Below are 25,933 nucleotides of genomic sequence, written 5' to 3' on the forward strand. Positions count from 1 at the left end.
TGCCTCCACCGCAGGAGAAACGTGAATCAGAGGATCAGTGATGGTCGGTGCTGCAGGTCTGTGCTGCAGGTCTGTGCCAAGGAGCGGACTCTTCCTCTTCACTCAGTTGCTCTCCTCTCGGTCTTACTCTGATCTCCTCGGTCTTCTCCGCCCGGAGCGCAGAGCGATGGGGGAATGATCATCACCGAGCAGCCTCCTCTTCCTCCCGCTCCTCCGGTTGCTCTCCCCTGACAGTCGTCGGAGCTCTGCCCAGGATGTGGGCCCCGCTGCTCGGCCAGGCTGCGGTGTTTGCGGCCCTTGTGGCGCTGAGCTCCTGCTTGACAGGTAAAGATCCGCCGCTGCTGCTGCCTGCAGAGCGGCCTGCGATGCTCCGCGATGTGCACTGCACCCCCTCCTCACTGAGGAACCCTCACGTCACTGGGGTTTGTCTCGTCATGGCCTTCTCATGCCTCTTTTGTAATTGTATAATGTTTTGTAATGATAAATCTGAATAGGATGTAGCTCAGTTAATTATAGGCTGCAGACTTGAAGTAATTCTCCACTCAATTGAGTAGTTACTCAATTAAACAGCAGCTAAAATTGATTAGTTAATTGATTAGTTGTTTTAATTATTTAAGCAAAACCAGTCCAAGTAGTTCTCCAGTTGTGAAGGATTGCTACTTTGGGTTTTGAAGTTTTCTGTCACAATAAGCAATTTAAAGACATCATCTCGTAGAAAAAACACTTGATCTGTTTCTTATATTATATTTGAACTTAAATGTGTGTTATTTACTCCATGTACCAAGTGAGAGATTGTTCAAAATGAGTGCTGAAAGTATTAATCCATTAATTGATCATAGGTCATCAAATATAGATTCATGGTGTATTTCTCTGAACTTCATCTTCTCAAACATGTTTAGGTTTTGAGTTGTTGGTTGTGGAGATAAATATTTGAAGCCTGTACTTTTTGCTTTGGGAAATCCTGATCTTCATTTTAGTAGATGTATTGATCAAGTACATTACTGTTTATGTTGCTAGTGGTAGGCGACGCTCAGAGGCTAGACATATTGTTAATTTACAGATCAGTGTGTGGCTGTGAGTATAGAGTGTTTATCAACTCGCCGATTAGTTCCAGTGGTTGAATTATTTTATAAATTGTCCGAAAAAACTACAAATACATTAATTACAATTTCTATTTTTGACATAGTGTTATGTCTTTAAGGTTTTTGGTGATTTTTGCTGTGCAACTAATCAATGAATCGTTTAGTTATGTATCGCCTGTTGAAAGAGGTTATATATTTTAGTAATTTGTTTTTTACGTTAAAAAATTAACTAAGATTATCAACAGAATGGGATAAAATAGCAGTGGTGACATTATTTAAAATACATAGTTTATGTATTGTGTTGCAGTGATACAGTTTGTTCTAAAGTTAGCTAGTCCTGGCACGGTTTGTGTCGTAATACCAGTTAGCACCTCAAGATGCGATAAAGAGACGTAAGTCTTAGTCCACCATGAGAGGATAAAGAAGTAATAATGCGTTGCAGCCGTCCTCTCTGCGACATTCCTCCACTGTTTTTTTCAAGCTCACCATACTGCTGCTCTCAGCAAGAGGTCCCGTTCCTCTACCTCTTATTGCTCGTTGTCTGCTACTGTCACCTGTCCATCTTCCCCGTCTCTCTGAGCGTGGCTGAAATCTTTGTCAGCCTAACTTATAACTGAAGCAAACAAACAGTAAAATAACCTGATTGCAAGGTGAACCTGTGTGAAAAAAACATTTTTCTCCAATCCATGTGGGTTTGCAACATGTCAGCAACTGTCCTGTTCCCAGGTCAGATTTATTCAAGCTAACATGAGCTCTAAGTGAGGGTGAGGGTTGACACCCAGTCCTGCGACACGCGTGCAGCATGTACTCATGCGTTACCTGAATGACAGTGGCAGAGAGAAGGTCAGTAAAAACTTTGTAGGGTTTTTGACAGTCCACCAGCCTACCAGGATTTGTCCTGGAGTGCTCGATCCCCAGTCTGACTACGGCACAGGGGAGATGAGGGTTGAAGAGGGACAAAAGAGAGCCTTTCCTTTTCTTATGAGATGATTGGACACCCAACTGGACAGTTATATATCGTCCCCTCTTTGTTTGCATTATTAATTCAACATTTGTGCAATTTTTTACACTTTGCCCCCGACACTATTTTAAGACGTAGTGTTGAAATTTGAAAGTTGATAATGTGATGATGAGTTGTGTTATATTTGCATCCAGCCCTGTTGCCAGCCTTTCTATATTGAATCTTGTGAATGCCTTGGAAGTAGTGGTATGCGTTCAGAGATGAAAATGCACAGCAGTAACTCTGCAGTACAGGTTAGTACGATGCTCTATGTATAGCCAATACGTCCTCACAGGAACATTCAGTGTTTTAAGAGTGTTGAGGTCTGTTGTTGTGACATACGGCTTTTAAATAGGAAACTGTAGTGTCTGTGTGTTAGTGAAGTCACGACCAGTCACTCACACAGCCGGTGCCACGTTGGCTCTGGGCTTTTCCACCCAGTGACGTGTGTTGCTTCGTGTGGCTGTGAGGCATTATGATACAGATCATGTTGGGCAGCGATGTGGAAAATGGATGATTCAGTGCAGCTCGGATCTACTCAGGGTGTGTCACTGGATACATATATGCGGGTGGTGTGATATCCCCACTTATCATAGCAGAGGAGATGACTGTGGTCTGGCTGTCTTCAGAAACACGTTCCTGTTGTCAGAGCTCAAGAACTCTCTGTCACCGACCTGGGTGACCATTTAAGCTCAGACACTTGACTGTGAGATCCACACAAACCCCTTCTGTAATCTTAGTCTGCATGTAAACAACAGTGCTTGAACTCTGACGCTGCCGTTGTGTCTCTACAACAAAGAAAAGTAAGCATACTACCAAAAAAACGACATCGTCTGACACAGCTACCCGACAACAATGAGAGGTACATTCTTTGGTACTGGAAAGACATCCTGAAATACTCAATAGTACCACAGATACAATAAGCGCCCATGTAATCAGGTAAACCAAACTGCCCTCGTGAGTCACACTTCTCAGGCGCATCACACATGCGTGAGCCACGCAGCAAAAATGATCCAAGGTTTGTACTGTTACAGCAGGGGAAGAAGATGCACGGCCTCATTCCCCAGTGTCCGGTCATTCAGACGAGTACATAGGTCTTATTTTTTTCAAGTAGTCATACCAGAAACTTCACATGGCATCTCAGCAGCAGACGCATTTAAAAAACAGACAATAGATGCCAGTGAGATGTAGACGATCAGCGTCACAGCCGTCATGTTCTGCACATGTGTGGCGTGGACGTTGGACATAATAGTATTAGGTTTAGGTGGCTAACATCTCACATACAACAGTTATGCTGCACTGTACATTCGAAAATATATGTAATTAGTTTTATTCACTAGTATTTTGGGTTCAGATTAGCATGAACGTTCAATCTTTTGATTGAGGATCAGCAGTGTCAGAGTCAGAACCTGTGAGAACACACACACACGCACGCTGCCGGATATTTCCATCTCAGGTGCTTATGGATGTGAGCTGGCCTCTGCACTGCTGACTGTCATATTTTTTTTTATCTCAGGACAGCAGAGAAATGGAAGAAGCTTTAGATGACATTTGCATCCTCCACACAGGTCAGTTTGTCTAGAGCATCGTAACAAGACAGGCCTGCAATTAGGAAATGTAGTGTTTAAACAGTTGACAGGGTAAGTAGGCAGCAGAGCATTGTAACAGTGATGATTCATTAAATTACACTTCATCATAACCATCTACTGACACCCAGTGGATGGTTATTTGAAAAGATGAAGACTCAGACAGGGCCCCGTAATGATCATTGATCACCTGACAGACGGTTTCTATTTCTTCATCTGGATTAACTCGTAGGCTATTTTAAGGCCTCAGACGAATGGAGCTGCTAAATTTCACAAGATGTGAACCAGGAAAAGGAAATGGGCGTATTTGAATTATTTCTTACTCTCGTTGACTCATCCAGATCCAGTGTAAGAGAGAGCTGGTTTCTTTAGGCGATGCACACCCGTGGGGATGGTAGAGTATCCTGTGATCAGAAAATAACCTCCTAATAGTCAAACATGCACAGCAAGAACAGATCTGAAAAAAAGAAAGCATTATTTTCTGGCCTGAATTTAACAAAATTGGATGTAATGACTTTTTTCCAGATAAAGAAAAACTAGGGGAAGCAATCGAGCCATACAGAGCTTCGTAGGCAGGATGTAGAGACGGTTGGTTTTGAGTGCTCTCATGTGCACACCGAATGACACACACTGAGGGCCAAGGCCCAGTAGTGCCTTTATGGAACCACACTGATGATTATTAGTCCTCTTAACATTGATTCATTAAGATCCATGGATGATTCTCTGAGAAATAAATTAACACAAAGCTAAAGAAAGTCAATAAAACATTTTTGGATCCACCCTCTGATTCATTTAACACAAAGATAAATTGGATTCCTCCTTGTCCCACACCTCCATGACATTTAATGGAAATACGTTCAATAGTTTGTATAATCCTGCTAACTGACAAACAGATATAAAGATGTAACCTCTAACTGCATATTTGCTTGTTAAATTTACTTCTTTCTTTTTTTCTCTATTTCCCTTTCCTGCCTTCCTCTCTATTCCTCTTGCCTTGGCCAACTGTTACCATGTGTCTCCTCTTCCTGTATCCATCAGCCAACACCTAAGCATCTATAAAACCCAATCCAAAGCCTGCAAAGACACACAATTCAGTGTAATTAGTACAATTCATGTACCTGAGGTGAAGTCAAAGAGGAAAACTCGACGTGTTCCATTTCTTTGACCAAACACAAGTAAAGAGGTTGCTAGGAAACTGTGAACATCAGTGCTCGTGATTGAATAGACCAGATAAAGCTTTAGTCGGTTTTATTTGAATGTGGAGGTATTCAAAGCAGTGCAGCTGAAGGAGTTATGAATTCAGTTTTCACACTCACTACTTGTCTTGGGTGCAACAGGTGCACGTCAGACTGTGTAATGGAGTAAACTGACAACAACTTGTCCTTGATTATTTCATCAACACCCCATATTTTCACCTAGACATGGTGGGAACATCTTTAATGTTCAGGTCAGGTTGATGCTGACACAGCTGCTGTATAATATTCTTCCATTGTTCTCACTGAGGGGATTTCTTACGCCTTCGGACAAATGCAAATGTTTGTTTTTTTTGGGTTTGAATTTGGTTCTGGTGATGCTGAGAGAAACAGTGAAGCATAGAGACTCATGCATTCTGCTCTCCATCGTCCAGTTGCAAAGCTTTGCATAGATTAGCTGCTGCTAGGTCAGGCTCTTGTGTGGATGTATGAGATGTACAAAGCTGCTCCGCCTGTGGCATTCATTAAAGTGCAGCAAGGAATATTGCATTAGAACATGAACACATTAGCGTTACAAAAGGAGTAAGTCATAGAAAGGTTTATTTTATTGTGCAGAATGATGTTTTTAGAAAACATGTTCTCAAATTCTCTAAAATGAGTAAATAGCTGTGTATAATGGGGAGCTTTGCACTCTGCAAACGTTGTTTGGGTAGATATTATGCTGCAGAGGGAGAGTGAGTATTAGTCTTCCTGTGAGATTACAGAAATTTGCACTTCTCCCATTTTTACAATTGCAGTTATCATCCTCTGAAAGGAACATTATTCATTTAATAGCTGTCTTTTACATTTCCACCATGCATTTGTCATCGTTGCCTTTTTCTACTCAGTACACCAGCCTGAGACAAACCTTCCATCCTTGACTTGAGCATTTGTGCAGTGACTCACCCCTCGATGATGTCACACCTCCTCAGTTGCCATGGAAGTCGTCATGGCAACCATTGTCTCGGTTCCATTAGCAGAGACGGGAGCGATTGTGTCGAGGAAGCCGAAGGGGTTAATATTGATAGTTGGCTCTATAATTATTTCCCCCCATGGTATTGAGAGCACTGCCACTGGCTCTGCAGCTTTATTCTGTTCTTTGTGCTGCTGTTGGGCTCAGATGGTCTTCTCTGAAGGATGGATGCAGTATCACACCTAAACAACAAGTGCAATAGATACTCACAGTGGTGAAGCATGTGCAGCAATGCTCTGACTTCTCAGAGTATTAAGTATAAAAGCAAATAACCCATTTTAACCCGTTCATGCTTTAAAACTGATGTATTCTCTTTAGAGAAGCTTTGATTAACTCACTACATGAAAGTATCAGTGTGATGCAACAAGGTTCAGGAGATTATGGATACTGGCCGAGCACTTTATTTGGAACCTAATGATCATGAGCATCCTGCAGACACAGGTCAGGAGCCTCAGTCTATGTTCTCGTCCAATTTATGAATGATGAGAAAATGTGACCTCCATGACTTTGACTACAGGATAATTGTTGTTGCCAGATGGTTTTACTATTTCTGAAACATATAGCAGGAATCTAAAATAGAAGGAACAGTTTATGGTTTTAGAAGGATTTAAACGTAAGCACCAAGCATTAATTGCTGAGCTTTAGAGGTGTTAGTAGGTGTATTTTTGTTTTTTTTATGCCCTAGCTTCCAGTCTCCAGGCAACATCCAAACTTCTACCTTTTTGTTGCAGCTTTTTCAAATTAAAATAATCTCCCCTGAAAACGAATATCACTTCTTACATACACAGGGCATGTGCATGCCGGTGTACACAGGGAATCTTAATCTTAATTGCTGGAATATTAGCTAGATTCCTATGCACGTAAACAGTTGTCTCAATGTAAAATACAAAATGTATTTACACATCAATTGATAACATTGACATGTTGCGTTCTGCACTGGTAGCCAAGCCTAATGCCAGTTATTTTCTAAGGGGGGGATGTCCTAACTCCATCCCTATATCGTACTGTAAAAAAAAAAATGCCATTAAAGAATTTGTAGAAGTTGCATTTTGGAGATCCATGATAAGTCTTTTCTACTTGTTTGTTCATTTTGTTGTCTTATCTCTGTATTCACTTGCTACCCCCATGATCCTCCAGGAATATCCACCCACACATTTTCCCATATCACACCAGCTAAGCAGCAGTGGCCTGGCTGCTGCTACAGCACAACATTATCACAGCAGCAGCTCAGATGAGGTCAGGTTGCCCCGATCCCATCTGCTCTCAAGTTACAGGGAAATTTACTCAGCTGGCATTTTCCTTGAAAGGACTTGTAACAAAGTTTGACTGTCATCTCTGACCTTCATACCAGCAGTTTTGAGTAGTCTGCTATGAAAAGAGTACGGTTTCCAGTGTTGAAATCCCCTGAAAAACAGAAACTAGAAAATTCAATCAAGTTGTATGTTTTAAAAATGCAATATGAAGGGTGAGTGAAATCACTCTGTCTCTTTCTCAGCAGGGTCTCACCTGTGCCCCCGGAGTTTAGACTGTGCCCGAGCAGGACGACACTTCTGCCCGCCCAGCAGCTCACACTGCGGCCCCTGCCTGCGCCCTCTGGTGGAGAACTCCCATGGCCAATGCGTGGTCAAGAGAAGACACGCTCCTCACTCCTCTGTGCACTTCAATAACGGTAGGTGGAATGTCCTCACTATGGTTCGATAGCACCTCACTGATGTTTACAACAAAGCAACATATATGTTGCTTAAATGCAACATTTGTATTTATAAAATGTTGTGGACACCAATGTAATCACATTCAGGGACTTTGACCTTGGGTTCGAATGACTCTCAGTTTTTATAATAGTTGTGAAGAACTTTTATCCTGAGCAGCTTTTAAGTTAATAGAAGAAGTATTTATGTGACTACAGAACACAAATGGAACAACAACCCTATGAACAGTCAGCGCAGTGCCTCTAAATATCGGCTGTGATTGCATTATGCCTGGCGACAAACATAAGTTCCTGCTCCTCTGGCTTCCTCTCCATGCGTCATGTATTTTACCATAGTGTGACGTGTGACTCCCAGCGGGTGCATTACTATCTTCCATCTACCATTTATCTTGCTCAGCGGTGTGTGTCCTAGATCATTTCCAAAGCTAATGGTCTGAGTGAATCTCTGCCAATGAGCCAGTGACGGTCAGGGGAAGAGCAGCTTTTGTACCTTTCTGGAAAATGTATCGATTATAGAAGAAAAGAAATTCACCATGGTTAACTGAGATAAAGATGTAAAAGTCAATTTTGTTCCAGTCAGCAGATCCTTATTTGAGGCTGTATGATAGACACTGGATCTCTCTCAATCTAAAGTGTTTGTACTTTTTCAGCCTCACTCAAAGTGGGGTGAAAAGCCAGCCATCATCAAGGAGGAAGTCATTCATACTGTTTCACGCAGTTAACATCAGGAAAAGAGCCACAAATAGGGAATTTGTCTCCTTAACCACTGCTGCACCAATCAGGGATTAAAATGTAGGATTTATTCTTTTAGAAAGTTGTGAAAATGGAGGCCCTTATACGATGTAAGAAGGGTGTAAGTAAGGGGTTTTCTAACCCACCACCCAGCAATCACTCCAGACAGCATAGAGCAGGTTGACGGAGATGCTGCTTCAGGAAGGAGGTGTTCCTGACTATTGTTTGGAGCTGATTGACTAAACAAAACATCTGCATGCAACCTATTGTTTTTGGTAACTACGTATATAACAACAAGGGAAATCTAAAAATAAAAACATGTTTATAGTCCATTATAGCATTCAAAGCACAAGGTTATCTTTAGTCCAATTGTATCCAGACTATAGATTTGCTTCCTTTCTCTTCTCAGCCCCTCATCCTCTCGCTTTCCTCCCTTTGCCGCAGTGACGCTTTTCATTCATGATTCTGAGGGAGACCCAATCCACCACCCACATCCGTCTCCTTTCTCATCTGTGTCCCTCCTCCATTCTCTCTTCTTTCCCTGTGTTTATTGCCATCCACCCACACTTTGAGCAGCTGTGCATGAGTAGATCACTGACACGCATACAGAGAGAGAGAGAGAGGGAGAGAGGGAGGCAGGGAGTGAGAGAGAGATAGAAGCACCACATCTATTTTCCTGCCCACAACAAATCGTAAACTCTGATGCATTTGATAAATTTGAACCCCCATCGAGCCTACACACACACACGCACGCATGCACACACACACACACACACACACACACACACACACACACACACACACACACACACACACACACACACACGCGTTTATCCTGCCACATGACAGACCCCAGGCAGTGCAATGATCAGCATCACAGGAAGTGGTTTCCTCATTAAAACAATCATTGCTACTGGGTTTGTCTTTTGTTTAGTTTTTTGGGCTTTTGCCACATGGGGCAGTGTTGTCTTCTTTTATTTGAATTAACTGACTGACCATCAACAGTCTTTCTTTAAATTTGAGTCGTCAATCGTGACGTTTCCCCCAGTTATCATTCCATCAAATAACTAACACCAGACTTATAAAAAACAAATTCACTAACATAACTTAGTGCGATAAGAACTACAAACCAATGATTTTCAGTTCGACCATGTCCCATCCACTACAATATAGGAGGGATGGGATTTAGGATTTATGCTGCGGCCAGCCACCAGGGGGTGATGCCATCCATCTTAACATAGAGTCATTGGGTAGAAGAAGTCACTCTAACTGTGTGATGCATTCCAACCATGGAAAATCAATTTGCTACGTGTGTCTTGTTGTCTCTTATAGCAGCCTAGAGTCATTCAAATGAGGACATGAGATGTCATCTGAGATGACATGGACTCAAACTACAGTGGGACTTGAGTACCTCAAGATTTTGCTTGACTATTAGCAAAAAAGGTTTGACCTGGTGAAGTGGAGCCATAAAAAAACATAGCTCCTCCTTTCAGGCAGAATATGTATTAATTAGATCTTAGCATGGAAAGGACTTAGTCTCAGTAATGTTACTGAGACTAAGTAAAAGCACTAAGAGACTATTTACAGTTTTGATAGTAAGGTGTTTGAACTCTGTCATTTTTATGGTCTGGATGCACAGAACTGAAACACCTGGATAATGACTTGCAGTTTGTTTATAGAGACTCAGTCACTCACCACAAATGATCTAAAAACTGCTGTGGTTGGCCTGCTGGTGGATGTCTGCTGATCGTGTCCTCTGTAGAACGTAATCAAATCTGAGGAAATAACTACAATGATATCCTAGGCTCGGTTATGTCAGCACCTGCTGCTTGATGCTTTTTTTAAATCGGTGTCTCCTCCATTTTGATGGAACTGCATGACTAAATTACTGGTGTGCTTATTATTTGTCTAGTTGCTATTTTCCCCTGAGAAACTTAAGGAATCGAATTTGACCAACACAGTGTGCAACATCATCAAAGCCATGAAAAAATTCCCAAATATGAAAGTGACTTTCAACAAAGTGAAACATAAATGACGATCACAGCATAATAATAAAGGTAATAGAGGTAATAAATGAAAGGACCTGTGCACAATTGTGTTTGAATATAATTGGTGACATCAGACTGTATTTCAATAAAGGCAGTGATTGATTTTGGTGTTCTGTTCCTCCAGGTGAGACCAACACCTACCCTGAGCTGGATGAAGAGATCGACTTCCTGTCTGCCGTCATCAGTGAACACAGAACAGAGTCTCGTCTGCCAGGTAGTGGACTGTTTCTCATGTTTGTATATTTACCACTTCACTGCTGGTGAAATGCTTCAAAACCTCTCTTTCCTTATCCCAGCTTCACCCTCCCAGGATGTCTCTAATCCCAAAACCAAGCAGCTCAGTGTGCTCAGCTACGACCACAGAGCACCTATCACAGAGCCGCCCGTGAGCCAGAGCGTCCCGGTCACCACACTGGCTCCATCCACCACCAACAACACCACAGACACCACTCCCACTTTGCTCAGAGACCCCGTCATCCTCTCCTACCCGTCCAATGACCATGTCTTCATTAGTAAGTCTTTTCTGTTGTCCCTCTTGAGTTTAGAACAGAACTGACTGTTGTTCTAGACCCAAGATTAATTTTGATTAATGTATTTATGTGTAACACATTTATTAAAACCACAAGATTTGATAATATTAACAGAGCACAATACACCTGAATGGCAGCAATGGTCAGGAAGTTCCTTTTATGATTAACTAGTGTGAATAATGTAAAAATCCACACAATTAAGAAACTGAGCTGCAAAGCTCGTCGGCAGCAGCAACTGCTGGCACTTTAAGTTTAATGGTTTGTAAGTTTGTGTTTCCATTGGTTAATCTAATAAAGATGCTGAAAAGCAACATGTTGGTCTCTGGCTGTGTGTAGGAGACCCCGGTGGTCATTTGCCACAGTAACCAATGTAGAAAAGCCAGAATCTGTGTTATATGGTTAGGTTGTCTTGAAGAAGTGATAATCCTAGCAGCAGCATTTTCAACCAATTGAAGGCAATTTAGCGAAGCCTGAATAATACGCATCCAAAGGGCATTACAGAAATTGAGTTGTGCAAAAATAAATGCATTAAATGACCCAGTGTCATTTTCTCAAAATTGTAATCTTTGTAATTGATTGCAGGAATAAAGAACCTTCTGTACTTGGTCCATCACTTAAAGGTCCAGTGTGTAAGATTTAGGTGAAAGGGATCTATTGGCAGAAATGTAATGTAGAATAATCCTCATGATGTTTTCACTAGTTCGTTTCATCTAAATTGTATGAATTGTAGTTTTCTTTACCCCAGAAAAGGTCCTTTATATTTAAATACTTTATATTCACATCGAGGGGACCCTCTCTACAGAGGCCGCCATGTTTTTTACATTAGTCCAGACTGGACAAACTAAACACCTTTTGAGTTTTTATGACAACTGAAGCTACCACCGGTTCTTTTTCATGTTTGGAAGGAGAGGGTGAGGTGAGGGGTGTTCAGCTGCAACATGAAATTTCAACACTAGATATCACTAAATTCTACACACTGTATCTTTAAATACAACCCCCAGATTTCATGCAACAGGCCGTACATCATTTGGTATTGCTCCCACATTGCAGTCAATCTGACTTTAAAAATTTGTTAGGACAAACAGAGGGTTTGTGTTTTATCATCACTAAGTGTAATATGTCCATTAGACTGCTAGGATGAGTATCAGAAGATAAAGCTGGTGTCATCAGCATAACAATTATACTTCTTTACTGATGATCTGACCTAAGGGCAGCATTAAAATGGAGAAAAATAACAGACCAAGAATTGACCCCATGACTGAAATGGGAAAACTAAGGAGTGGGAGTTTCCAAAAACAAAGACTGTTCTATTCGACAAAAAGCACTGTACTATATTAAGAGCAGATCCTTGTAGGCCAACCGAGGTTTTTAGACACTTTAACAACCTCAATAAATTATTGATTGATAGAGTAAATGTCTTTATGATCCCAAAAGGTTTGAACCAGATCCTCAACAGGCCTGTTGAAAACCTACCCTGTGGTTTACTTGAAGAGACCCTGAACGAGCAGTATCACAAAGTGCAACTAAACATTCTGCACTCAACCGAGTTACAGACAGAAAATCATAATTTCCTTATCAATTCACTGTCTGTTAACCAGAAAAACATATAGAGTATCTTAACATTCATAAACTACTGAACCTCTGCTCGCTGTCATCTGATACTGACCATGGTCAGATCCATTCAGATCCACGTTGGTATGAAACATATTGACACACAGACCTAAGGGTACAATATATCTGCAACTCATTTGTAGAGTAAGAACTAAACGGATCTGTGAAGACCTCTAGTGCAAAGCTGTGTCTCATGTTCGGTTTTCTGCAGCCTGTCTCCCTGCGCAGAGGCAAGGAAACTCCTGAAGGACAGGATGACCCAGATTTGCTGTCATAGATTCAGGCTGCAGCTCACCACTGATGTTTTCACCATTTATTCGCCATTTCCAAATAATTTAATATATCTTTACCTTCTGTTTCATTCTGTCAGTCTGTTTGCTGGGACAGCACCATATGTGTCCCAGTGAACATTCACCTGAGTGTTGAATGTGCTTATTGGAAGTCACTGGATAAAAGTTTCATCTAAATGATATACGTAACATAATATGTACTATAAAAATTCATCCTGAGATTATAATTTACGAACAGGAAAAGTCGTCTGTCGGTTTGACGTGGTTGTTATGTCAGAGGCATAACACAAAATCTTGCGTATAAAGCACCAAGAATAATTTCATTACTGTTTCCACTGTTCAGGAACATCATCATATCAATGACACCTGTAAGTTAAACTTAAGCCTTTCGCTGTGATAGCTGCATGGTGTTTTTGCTCCAGTCCAATCCTCGGTGTGACGACTTGGAAAGAGGTTGTGTAATTATGACTTTCAGGTTTTCGTGCTAGCACCAAACCATCTGCTCTTTCAAGTTTTGTGAGTGCTGGAGGCTATGACATCTCCTGATGACTCATTTTAGAACAACACCAATCTGGATGTGAAGTTCTCAAGTTTAGACCAGCTTAGTAAAATGACCTTCTTTGTCAGACCAAATGTTGGCACTGCATGCTCTGAAATCTCGGGACTGACCTCAAATTTTCTATGCGGTTGCGAAGAACAGGACTTGTACATCTCTGTTAGTTAGTTCTGCTACACTCCATTACTGTTATCAATGTTGTTTTCACTGTCGATACTGCAGGTTTAATAACCAACACAGTTATTTCATCAGCTCTACCCTCTGCTTCGCACACATCTCCAGAGCAGTCCAGGATCATGTCTTCCTTTGACACCTACAGGCCTGTGCAACATTTCCTGCCTCTGACTGTCTGTATGTATTTGTTTTCAGTCATGAGTAGCGTCTTCATCGTGGCAGGGTCGCTGGCTTTGATAATGGCAGGGGCCTGTTGGGTCAGGTAAGATATTTATCCTCTCTCTGTGCACTACTACTACTAATGACTCCAGATGTTTTCCTTTCAGGATTTGACAGAAGAGCCTGCTAGTGTTTTTCTCAATCAAACTATTTAATTGGTTTGGAAAATGTCAGATAAAAGACAGTTGTAATTTCTCAGAATCCAAGGAGATGTCTTCAAGTTGCATGTTTTGCCTGACCAGCAGTCTATTTCATTACCTATCACAGACAGACAAGAAAACAAATAAATGTTCACAGAATTTACAGGAACATATTGCTTAAAACAACAGAGTGATTCATCAGGTCTCAATATTAACAACTAGTCAATCAGCTAATGAATTAAACAGTTGTTGAAGCTTTACTGTTATTATTCTCCAAAAACATGTATTGGTTAGAATATAGTTCTTTAGCTTATTGATGTGATTATTTAAGATGGTACTCCTCTAATTTTGTATCTGTAATAATGGAGCCTGAGATAGATGGACTTACAAAGAAGAGTATCCTTGCTCCTTTTCTCCTGCTCCTCTTGTATGAAACCCTTGACATAATGATTAGGTTGATGTTATATAAAGGAACCTGGCTAGGAGAAGAAAAATAACACATTTATAGAGACTATAGTAGATAGTATAGTAAATTACTGATGGATTTCTGTTATGTGCACAAGTAACAAGGAGACTGCAGTATTGCAGCAATGTGTATATATATATATATTTGAATTTTGATGAATTTGTCAGCATTTGATGTTGTTTTATTCTTTCAGATTGCAGAAAGGTCTGCATCTAACTCAGAAGATGGACTCTCCTGTACATCGACTGATCAGAGCCCAAGCTTTTGATAATTTGGTGAGCAGAGTACACAGACATGGAGGCTGAAACCTGGTAGAAAGACCTGTTGTAGCTTCCCAACCAGATCATGTACATACATTTTAAGTCAATGTGAAATGTATCTTTAATATCAGCATTCAGGAAAGAACTTTCAAATAATCCAACACTAATCAAAATCGTCCATTAACAAAAGTAGGTCCAAAGGTACTTAAGCTTTGTTCAGACCTGGTCTTGGTGTAATTGATGTTAATAGCATTCAGTCTGGGGCGGTGTATAGCTCACCTGGTAGAGCTGCCGCCCTGTTGAGGCCCGTAGCGCCCCGGTTTGATTCCGACCCACATTCCAAGGTGATTTGGGACACATGTGACATCCTCAACGCACACAGTTTCATATTCAATTTTTACCTCTCTCAGGGTTTCCCACACTTGTTTATCTGTGGCCACTTCTCCGATATAAACATAGATCACCTCATGCAGATGTTCTATATTGTTTCAATTTCAAATAAGTACAATCTTTCAAGTTGCAGGTTTCATTTTATTAAAATTTGACTGAGCAGGAAAAAAAGTGGATCATATTTGTATTTCATTTTTAGCTGGGACTGACTTCATAAAAAACTATACATTTAATGAGAAAGAATAATGATTATTCCTATCTTTTTGAATAATAAACAAGGCTTAAGGACGTAATGCAAGAAGTAACCAATTCATTTTTATAAAATAATTAAAGAGCACAAGGAATAAAAGGAAGTTAATAGTACAGATGGCTGCCTGGCTGGATGGAGTAGCTCTAGCCATTAATACAGTAGGCTAGTTGTGTCAGTCTAGCAGCACACATGGACAAACACACCTGTCCTTTCAACAAGGTCACAAGTTGAACACGTGCAGTAGGGACACATGCCGCAAGTGAATGTCAACTGAACAGTGTGACAGGATGTGCATGGATACCACTGACTTCCTCATCCCGTCTCTGCCCCTCGTGTTTTCAGCCTGGGGACAAGAAGCTGGCCCACAGTGCCCAGATGTACCACTACCAGCACCAGAAGCAGCAAATGCTTTCCCTGGAGAAGTGAGTATTCCATCCAGCTCCCAAATGCTCATCTTTCCTCGACTTGTGTGTTTCTCTCCCGTCCCTCGTTGTCTCTTCCTGCCAGCCACGTTGAATCTGTGCCATCCTCTGACATATACAGAAACAGGGATGAGCCAAAGGTTCCTGACTCAGGAGCATCAACAGATGAGGAGAACGAGGACGGGGATTTCACAGTATATGAGTGTCCTGGATTGGCACCTGTGAGTAAAATCTCCACTTTTATTGAAAGTTCTACTGTGTGTTATCGTCAGGTCCGATATTCATCCACAGTTGACAGTAGAAATCCCTCAACCAGAATGAAATTATGGCAAATGGCTGAATTCCATTAATTTTCAGCCCTGATATTTATTCAATAAAAAAGAGCAAAGCCACACATCATTGAATAAGTTTTGAAAACTGTTCCTCGTACAAACACATTGTTTACTTCAAAAAAGTAAAGTCTGAACCATTTGTCAAACATATTGTTAGCATTGTTCATATTGTTCGTTGGTTATTATTCTATGAAAAGAGACTGCTGCTGACAGGATAGGGGCACTTCAGCGGCCAATCAGATTTTAGCTGAGGCTAGTGCCCCCATGGCCCCTCCCTGGTTCCACCCCTGCAACACACAACAGCAGGTGGCTTTGAGAACACTCTGATAAACCCACTGAACACAACCTGGCCGACACCAAACGGTGAACAAAGTTAGTTATGTCCTGCAGCTAAAGAGCCAGATATTTATCTGTTCAGTAGGTGGAGACAGAACCACAGTAAAAAGAAATTGAATGTTGGGCACAACTCCAACTGAATGCTAATGGTTTCAGTTTCTGCTGATTGCTAAATAGGCAACTTTTTCTCCAAGTCTAGAAGGTGATCAGAGTTTTCAGCTCATTCAGCTGTCACCAAAAACATCACTTAAATACAACTTTAAAAGAAAGAAGTGGTGACTTTGCAATGTTTACATACTGCCCCCTAGTGGCCATTTAGATAATGTATCGCAGCTTATATTAAAGTGAAGTATAATTAATGTTATTACTTACCCCTATGATTGAACTGTTGCCTAAAGGTAACATATATGTCCCATTACTGTCAATTTATTGATATTTACATGATAGTTTACCTATTACCAGCTCCAGTTTCAACTGCAGCATTTAGAAAAAAATCAATATTTAAAAGTTGAAATTTACAAGTTACTGATGCTGGATAACACATCACTGTCACTGCGAGGAAAAGCCAAGGAACTTTTTTTTTTTTTCAATCAACCGAAGGTGTGACGTCTTTTAGGCTTAACCCTGAATTCAGTCAAATGTAGTCATGTAGCCAAGATGAAATAAAAGCATGGCTGACCTTCTTCAGACCACCCCTGGAAAGAAAAGGAGCATTCTAAAGCATATTTGACTGATGAAAACGCAACTGAACAACGTTTGTGATTTGTTTTTCAACTGAAAGGTCACTGTGAAATGCAGGTTTGTTATTTGCAGAAAGGGCTCAGAGATGCGTCTGAAAAATATGGATGGATTTATGTTGACCGAGGATTCAGATTTGTATTCCTTTAGCTGGAGAAGGTAATGGGACATCCAACAATATTTCTGACCATAATGATAGAACAAGATCAAAGCTGTGTTCTGATTTATTTAATATTTTATTTTAAGGTTTTTTTTAGCCATAACCTTCAAAGCTGAGCCTGATCACAATCAATAGCCCTTAGAGAGAAAAGATGTTATTTGTGATAACCAACTGTGTTAACCAGAATCCTCTCCCCTCTCTCTTTCCTCAGACGGGGGAAATGGAAGTGAAGAACCCGCTGTTTGATGACTCCCCCCTTTACCTTCAGAGGTTCCACTAGGAAACCTGGACATTCAATCTCTGTCACACTCCAGATCCAGCCCTTGTGTGTAAATAGCAACATTTACACACATAACACACACTCCACATACACTGCTGTACCCAGCCCAGTCCTTTTTAATGGACAGTATGGAGAGTGTTAGGTACATGAAGGAGGAAGAGGAGTGAGGCATTCATGGACATTTAAAGGACGGTTTATTCGTTGGAGGCAGAACTGAATCTGGGACCAATGTCTCCCACTCTGTAGCCGCATTCTTTCCTTTTCATGTGCTCACCGTTTTGTTCGTAGTATTGTTTACAACCTTACAATCAGCCAGTCTCACAGAACTCCACACGACTTCTGTCAGGTAGCAGACACCCTGAATATCATATTATATACAAGAGCAGAGTCCAGTGCACAGACAGTTTTATGATGCTGCTGAGCAGAAACTCAGTATTTCTGTCAGTCAATTTGAATGGATTGTTATGAATCTTTATGTTTATTAATCAGTAAATACACTTTAATTTATTGAGCTCTTGCTGCAGGCTTTGGCTTTTATTTAAGTATTTATAAAAAGAAATGTGATTTTAATATTTCATGAACAAACCTCCATGCAGCACCGTGATCTGTATCACTGTTTTGTAGCCATTGTGTTCTCAGTCTAGTTGCTCTATGCATGAATTGATGATGCTGTGTATGAAACATGAGAGTCAATATGCATTTACAGTTTTACAAGTTTCTTGTGTGAACTTGCGAATGACATATAACGGATTTCAAAGGAATTTGAAACTTCTCTATCTGGAACTCTGAAACAGAGCGAGGCCATCCTGTATATATGGTATCTGACTAACATGGCTAGTCCCCATGGTTTTGTGATCTGTATATAGCTGCTAATATGTACAGAAAGAGCTCTTACCTCTCACTCAGTCTGTTACTACACATGTTCCTCTAGATTACCGAGTGCTGTGTCAAATATTGAGCTGTTTGCTTCCTCATCACTGACTGTTTGCAGGGCTCCTACACAGGTCTGGAAAACATATTATTCCCGTTATATGTGTTGTGCAGAACAGTTTTCAACTAAGCTGTGGTAGTTTTGCTTTGTAAGGGGAAATAATGTGCAAACTATCACACCCTGAGCTCCGGAACTTTTCATTAGCCGTGAACCTAGGACCTTTCAATTCGACAAAGATTTTATCAGGCAAAACATGACGAAAAGACCAAGGCTTAGTTGACAATCGAGCAATTAAGCAAAAAGATTGAAAGAAAAACGTGGCAGGTCACATAGAAATATGTTAAATGCATTTGAGAATATTTCAAAAAGAGGGTTCACAGCATGGTGACACATTATTTAAGAGACATATCTTTCCTCAGAAATGGAGAGTATGTGATAATTGCAGTTACATGAGGAGTCGCCATATTCCTAATAAAAGACTTTGATACGTGGAAGTGGCCAATTTGAAAGTTAAAAACACCTTTCTCATCAGACATGGTAGCACTGGTCAGAAACCATGTGATGCACCAAATAGAATATCCTGTTTGATGCCAGTCACATGTTGCAGCTCTGTGAAAACAATTTTACAACAATGGAAGTTATCACAAAAAGGAATTTTCATTATTGTTTAGACCCAATTCGTGTCATAGTCCTCATACAATTTTACAGCAGTAAATACAATTTTTCACTGTGGTAATTTTTTTTTTAAACATCAATCAAAATTCAGATTTTTACACATTCACTTGATTTAACGATATTCTTTAAACATTTGTGGACTCATATAATCTGGTGTGCGGATGTAATGAATCCATCTCACTTTGACGATTTGAAGGACTGTCATAACTGAATGAAAATAACAAAAAGGTTATCACTGCATTTTTATAGTGATTCAATCTGCAATGTTGCTCATATGTCAGATTGGAGTGATGCATCCCTGATGGATATTCAGTTTTTTTGTTTTTGTTTCCTGGACCTGCTACCTTCACCTGTCCTAACCACTACACAGGACTTGAGGCGCTGTATTTTGCTGCTCATATTTGTCCCACTGTGTAGCTCATGGATTATATTACACCGTAGGGTGATTCTTTAGCTCCAGTGACAGGAGTGTATAACTGTGGCCTCTCGCTGTCATCTCTCAGGAAAGCCACTCTCTGTGGCTCCCCTCTTCAGCCTGCTCCCACTTTTTCAGCCTCTCTGCTCTCCCACAGTGGAAGAGCCTGTTAAACTGTACTTCACCTTCACATACACATACATGAGTGTCACTATGTAAAAAGAAATATATACACCTGATACCAGGAAGTATTAAGACTGGAGATCTTTATTCAAACCCATTGAGCTTGGTGAACAAAATGATGGACAATTTATCACTTACATGGATAAGGAATTACCAGAAACTATATCATTCTCATGTTGTTTGCCTTATTTAATGGTACATGGCTCGGCTTTCCCTTCACCTGTGCAGAGAGCGAAACAAAAAACGAGCTGGTTGTCTTGTTGTGGTCATTCTCCATCTGATGATGATGATGACTTGGTCTATTGAAGGGAAGGGGGAAAGAGTAACTATCTAGACAAGCTCTCTTTGATAAAGACTGTTTTCAGACTACATATTATACGTTCTACACACTAAGGAGGACTTCTGTGTGTGTTTAATATGCATGTGGATATACCAGAGCCGAAATGAAATAAATATTTATATAATCTGAAGTCATATATGGTGTGATGTGGAGTCTATTATTTCACATGAAATACCCTGTGGGAAAAGTTCAACATTAAGTCACAACACATTGTTAACAGGGACCATTTCTAGAAATATATATACATATTCCTTATATATGTCATTTTTAGCACTTTAAGTTCCACATACTTAAATAAAGAGCCAAAAGCTGTCGTCATTGAGAGATACTACTTTGAAATTTGGCCAAATAAACCAATTAATTTAATTCAATTCTATCCAATTAATCTCTTCATTTTTATATTTTGAAACAAATTAAGTTTTCCTTAAATAATGAGGAGATCTTTTTGGACCTTCTCCCTTTTTCCTCTATAGGTTGACTTTTTTATCACCTCTTCTTTACTTTCATGTCCCAACATCACCAATTTCTAACCAGTTATGTTTTGTGATCACTCAGACCAATCACCGGATGCTGTTTTGTAAATATCATTGCAGTTCTGTCTGATTATCTTACAGACTTAATTCCGGAATCCTCTCCATTACCACCACCGTCTCCACGATGTTTAGGGACGTTAATGATGTTAAGGTCTCTGTCCTGTCTTACCTCCTGTCTTCATATGGGCCTACACTTAAAGAAAATGCTTCACATTAAACTCTCTGCCACTTACTTTGGATATTATTCCTTTTAATTTGATCTCTTCTTATTGTAATTCTTTCACATGTAAATGAATGCAGTGCTTCATCTCAAGGAGACACTTTAAAATGTGCCTCAGATGTTTGATGGGCTGAGCATGGAAGAAAATCAGGTTAAGATCGCCATCTGCTGGCATTATATGGAAATGCTGGGCAAAATCACCTTTATTGTCAGTTACCAAGAGCAACATTGGTATACATTTCCAGAGCCATTTAGACAATGTGATAAACATTTAGTTGAATGTCCAACTAACCATTGGAAATATGTGAAGTCTCAAACAAAGAACCCAAAGCATCCATCTCATTCATTCACCATTTCTCATTTATTCCAATTCTGTTTTTATCTCAGTGTGAGTGCTGCAACTCTCAGGTGTGAACCATAATCATCTTTTTGGTACTGATGTAGAAATTGACTTACTGCTACCAAGGCAGCCATGCAGAGACATGCATGTGAATATACAGTTTTTAAATATAAAGGTTCCATTCTATGGTAAACAACAATTCATACAATTTAGATGAAACACACCAGTGAAAACATCACTAGGACTATTTTATATTCAATTTCTGCCAAAAATCCCTTTCACCTAAATCTTACACACTGAACCTTTAAGTATCGTGCATGTACTTAATTTATTGTACTGTATTTATTATCACTTTTTTGAGAATACGATGTAGATAGTATTATGTTATTACTTTTACTAATACAATTTAATCATCAAATGGGAGATGACATAACAAGCATTATGATATTATGTGTGACATGAGACATGTCTACACTTCTGCTTTCTTGTGTGTTTGTTTAACTTTAACTGAGCACTTCCTCACCAATATTGCATTCTTTATTGAGACACTTCCTATATCCCCTCACTGTATGGTACTTCACCATAGACATGCACACGTGGTAACCAAGCAGAATCAGCAAAACAGCCCAGTGACCAGACAGCATGAGGAGATTAGCTCTCAGCTGTTAACCCAGCTCTCCAGGTCCTGGTAGACCCTGTTGGCTGGTAAACTGGGATACTTGACACAGATTTGACACAGTCTTTCTCTCCAGTCAGTGTAAGTTTTTATTCTGTGAGTGTGGTGCCACTGGAAGTATCCCTCATATATCTGCCTGTCTTGAGCCACATACTTTAGGTACGCAGCCAGATCTGCTGTGCTCCTGAAATCAGCCACATGGATAAAGGACTGAGGGGGAGCCAGGGCCTCGTAGGTTTCCCGGCTGGGGCCGAGAACCACCGGTATGGCCCCTGCTTGGAATGCATTCCTCCAGAACTTCTCGCTTATGTAGTCCTTCGCCTCAGAGTTCTCAAAAGACAGGTAAAATAGACACTTTGCAATGGTGGGCAGCAGCTTCTTGTCTGAAAGTGGCTTGTTGGTCCATCTGCCATACACCTCTATGGGGATGTACTTCTTTAGACTTTGATAAACTTCAGAGCGAGCCTGATGAGGCTGGTACCTGCTGACTACCCAGCTAACAAGGCAGGAGCGATTTGGAGCAGCCTGGAAGTGTTGCTCATCACCTTGTAGAATGGTCTGTCCGTAAGGGATGGATATGTCTGCATCACGTCTGTAGCTCATCGTCCAGTTGAAGATGCCATTGAACTGTTTTAGCTTTACATTGTTGACAGGAGGCTCCATGGACATCCACACCCAATGCTGGGAGGCCGGGCGATGAAGGTGCAAGGGCAATGACGACATACCTCTGCTGATCTCCTGGTGGTGGAACACCACCACATCAGCAGTGTCGAAGGCAGCGGGGTTATCAGTGAGGAAACAGTGGCTGATGTTGTACATCTCAAGGCATTTGTCTCCAGCAAGACTGTAGGAGCGACCGAATGGCCATTGCCACAGCAGGATGTTGACGTTTCCTTGAGAAACATCTGGATGATGTTTCTGCTGATGAAGCCTATTTTCCAGCAAACTGTAGAAGAACTTGGCTGAGAGGAAGCTGAGGGGGATGAGGAGGAGGAGGTAAACTCGAAATTCAGTTAGTGTCATGGCGATGCGGGGAGTTCCAGTTCAAAATGATATAGATCACTGATATGGAACACCTATAAAAGAATGCAGGGTAGATATTAAATGTTTTCACATGATCTTCTCAGGAGCTGCAGAGGACAAGACGTTATCGACAAATATATCTACTGCAGCTGATATTTCATTTTATCAAAACCTAAAACAAGTATTTGTTTCTACAAGCATGAATAGAAAATGCTGTAATCATTGGGATTTTTTTCTAACATGGTCAATTATTTTAAAATAATTATACAAATGATGGTCACTTAGTGGCAACTAGTAAAACAGCTGCATTGCTGTCAGTGCTGTCAGTCTGCTCTGTTTGTGTACACTACACACAAATCAAATAAAAAATACAAATAGTTCAAATGGAAGGATTCAATGAAATCGAAAACACTCATATAATCCTGGTGACTGGTCAAAGCAGCAAAGCACATGTTTATGTGTATTTCTTGTCTGGACTGATGATGAAGCATCTTTAAATGAAAGTGATATTTCTAAAGATGAAACTGCCTGACACAGCATGAAATCATTTAAACAGCAGAACATTTCAAGATGAAATGAAAGGATACATTCAGGAAGGAAAATCTAAATTCTAGTAAGACATGATTTTTACACATTTCCGATTTACTGAGGGCACATACAGCAGCATTCTGTACACAATTAATCTGTAGTAAAACAGAAACAGAATAGAAATAAAGTTGCCAGAGACGCTCTTACCTTGGCGGTGAGGACGGCATAAATCTGCCTGCTGCCTGAAGAACTTTGTCCAACTAAATACACTTAGAAATATATTGAGGAAATCCACCCCCCCTCAGTTGTTTGACATAACTCTTGCTTGAACTTTCTATATGTACCCTCCCTGTGTGGGAGGTAAGACCGAGGTTGGCGGTCAGCAGAATTTAACTGTTGGCACAAAAAGTAATTTTAACTGTTTGTGTTCTGAACTATGAATTACCATTATAACGATCCCCTTTCGTCACCCTCCTGTTCTTTTGTATTTAATATATTCATATAACAGACAGCAGTGACTGGTAGTCAAAAGCACTGTTTATTTAGGTTTTTCTCAAACCACAAGCTGGTCTTCCTCTTCCTGTTCTTGCAGCTCTGCAGATGAGGGCACAGGCGTTTCACAGCTCCTGTAGGCACCAACCACATTAACCGTTACTATCGAACAAGCTCACTAACGCAGCAAGAACAGCAAACTGCAGCTTGTTGTTCATAAAGATTTGAACTCTTTGTGCCCTTTGCCTAGGTGAGGCAATGATGCCTGTTCAAGTATTATTGTCTCTTTTATAATACCCTTTTGAGTTTCAAATGAGAAGGCATGCAGACATGTTGCAAACCAGACACACACACGTTTTCTGAATAACTCAAATGCTTTTATTAGAAGATTCTATGTAATCAACTGATAGAGGTGTTGGAGAAAAAAGTATTAAAAAAGGAGCATCTCTTAAACTAGAGTGGCACTCAGACAGCATTTACCTCTGCCAAGGCCCAACGGTTCCTTTATGAAACCACATTCAAATTCACTAGATTCTGATATGGATCTGCAAGAGAGAGAGGACAGAGAGACCAGGAACAGTTGTGTACTGTCGGGTTTTAGTGTAGTTGCTATAATAAAAACAATAAGAATGATAATTATGGATGTAAAGATATTATTAATGATAGCCGCAACAATTCATATAATAATAATAATAATAATCATGATGATGATGACAATAACAAAAACAACAACATTTATAATTATAATTATGATCATAATAATATATATATAATAAAAATATAATGTCATCTGAATCACAAAGTGACATGTGGTAAAATATCTTATCTTATCTTATGTCCTGTCTTACCTCCTGTCTTCATATGGGCCTACACTTAAAGAAAATGCTTCACATTAAACTCTCTTACTTTGGATATTATTCCTTTTAATTTGATCTCTTCTTATTGTAATTCTTTCACATGTAAATGAATGCAGTGCTTTCTAAAGGAGACACTTTAAAATGTGCCTCAGATGTTTGATGGGCTGAGCATGGAAGAAAATCAGGTTAAGATCGCCATCTGCTGGCATTATATGGAAATGCTGGGCAAAATCACCTTTATTGTCAGTTACCAAGAGCAACATTGGTATACATTTCCAGAGCCATTTAGACAATGTGATAAACATTTAGTTGAAAGTCCAACTAACCACTGGAAATATGTGAAGTCTCAAACAAAAAACCCAAAGCACCCATCTCATTCATTCATCATTTCTCATTTATTCCAATTCTGTTTTTATCTCAGTGTGAGTGCTGCAACTCTCAGGTGTGAACCATAATCATCTTTTTGGTACTGATGTAGACATTAACTTACTGCTACCAAGGCAGCCATGCAGAGACATGGCAATACTTTCCATAGCATGACTATTAGGACTTATGCAGATGCAGGGTAGTTAGGAGTAAGGGACATTATGCCAATGAGTGTCCTCACTAGAGGTACTACAAGTATGTTTGTGTGCGTGTGTGTGTGTGCATGTGTGTGTGTGTGTGTGTGTGTGTGTGTATGTGTGTGTGTGTGTGTGTGTGTGTGTGTGTGTGTGTGTGTGTGTGTGTGTGTGTGTGTGTGTGTGTGTGTGTGTGTGTGTGTGCACAAGCATGCCACTTGAACTGAATTTAAGTCAAAACTATTTCATGGCATGAAATATAATTATTGTTGAATGTTTTGTTCAAGATGATTTTGCTCAGTGTTTCTCTGCATATGTAACACATTCATCTAAACCCTGTCAAATTCAGATTTGTTTATAGTTGAACTAAGAACATGTTATCTCCCTCTGGGGCTTCCCATCCCAATTTAAAATCAAGTTCAAAATTCAATCACTTGCAAAGTCTTAAAGGTTCAGTGTGTGGAATTTAGTGACATCTAGAGGTGAAGTGTCATGTTACAGCTGAATACTCCTCATGTCACCTTCCCCTTCCCAACATGACAGAGAACCTGTGTTGAACTTCAGTTGTCATGAAAACTCAAAAGGTTTTAGTTTGTCCAGTTTGGACGACTGTAAAAAACATGGCAGCCTCCAGAGAGAGGACCC

The 25,933-nt window shown here is 40.3% G+C and overlaps 2 protein-coding genes across 3 annotated transcripts; one reads left to right on the forward strand and one right to left on the reverse strand.

Annotated features, from left to right (window-relative positions):
* On the forward strand, positions 1 to 20,193 carry npdc1b (neural proliferation, differentiation and control, 1b). Of its 2 annotated transcripts, none has more exons than XM_020102321.2 (9): positions 1 to 324; positions 7,369 to 7,542; positions 10,486 to 10,575; positions 10,658 to 10,873; positions 13,718 to 13,784; positions 14,541 to 14,622; positions 15,590 to 15,669; positions 15,791 to 15,890; positions 17,447 to 20,193. In XM_020102321.2, exons 1-9 carry the CDS (start codon positions 255 to 257, stop codon positions 17,513 to 17,515), a joined length of 948 nt encoding a protein of 315 aa, XP_019957880.2. In that variant the 5' UTR covers positions 1 to 254; the 3' UTR covers positions 17,516 to 20,193. The 2 variants fall into 2 exon arrangements, with proteins under 2 accessions (XP_019957880.2, XP_019957881.2); XM_020102322.2 differs by having other exon boundaries at positions 14 to 324; positions 7,372 to 7,542.
* Positions 20,194 to 20,997: 804 nt separating this feature from the next.
* LOC109639089 (alpha-(1,3)-fucosyltransferase 7) lies at positions 20,998 to 23,975 on the reverse strand. The gene is made up of 2 exons (XM_020102369.2): positions 23,587 to 23,975; positions 20,998 to 22,904 (listed from the first exon to the last, which is right to left on the reverse strand). The coding sequence occupies exon 2, from the start codon at positions 22,849 to 22,851 to the stop codon at positions 21,811 to 21,813; it is 1,041 nt and encodes a 346-aa protein (XP_019957928.2). The 5' UTR covers positions 22,852 to 22,904; positions 23,587 to 23,975; the 3' UTR covers positions 20,998 to 21,810.
* Between the last annotated feature and the right edge of the window lie 1,958 nt (positions 23,976 to 25,933).

This window comes from Paralichthys olivaceus, chromosome 4, assembly GCF_024713975.1.
Source record: "Paralichthys olivaceus isolate ysfri-2021 chromosome 4, ASM2471397v2, whole genome shotgun sequence".
NCBI lineage: Eukaryota > Metazoa > Chordata > Actinopteri > Pleuronectiformes > Paralichthyidae > Paralichthys > Paralichthys olivaceus.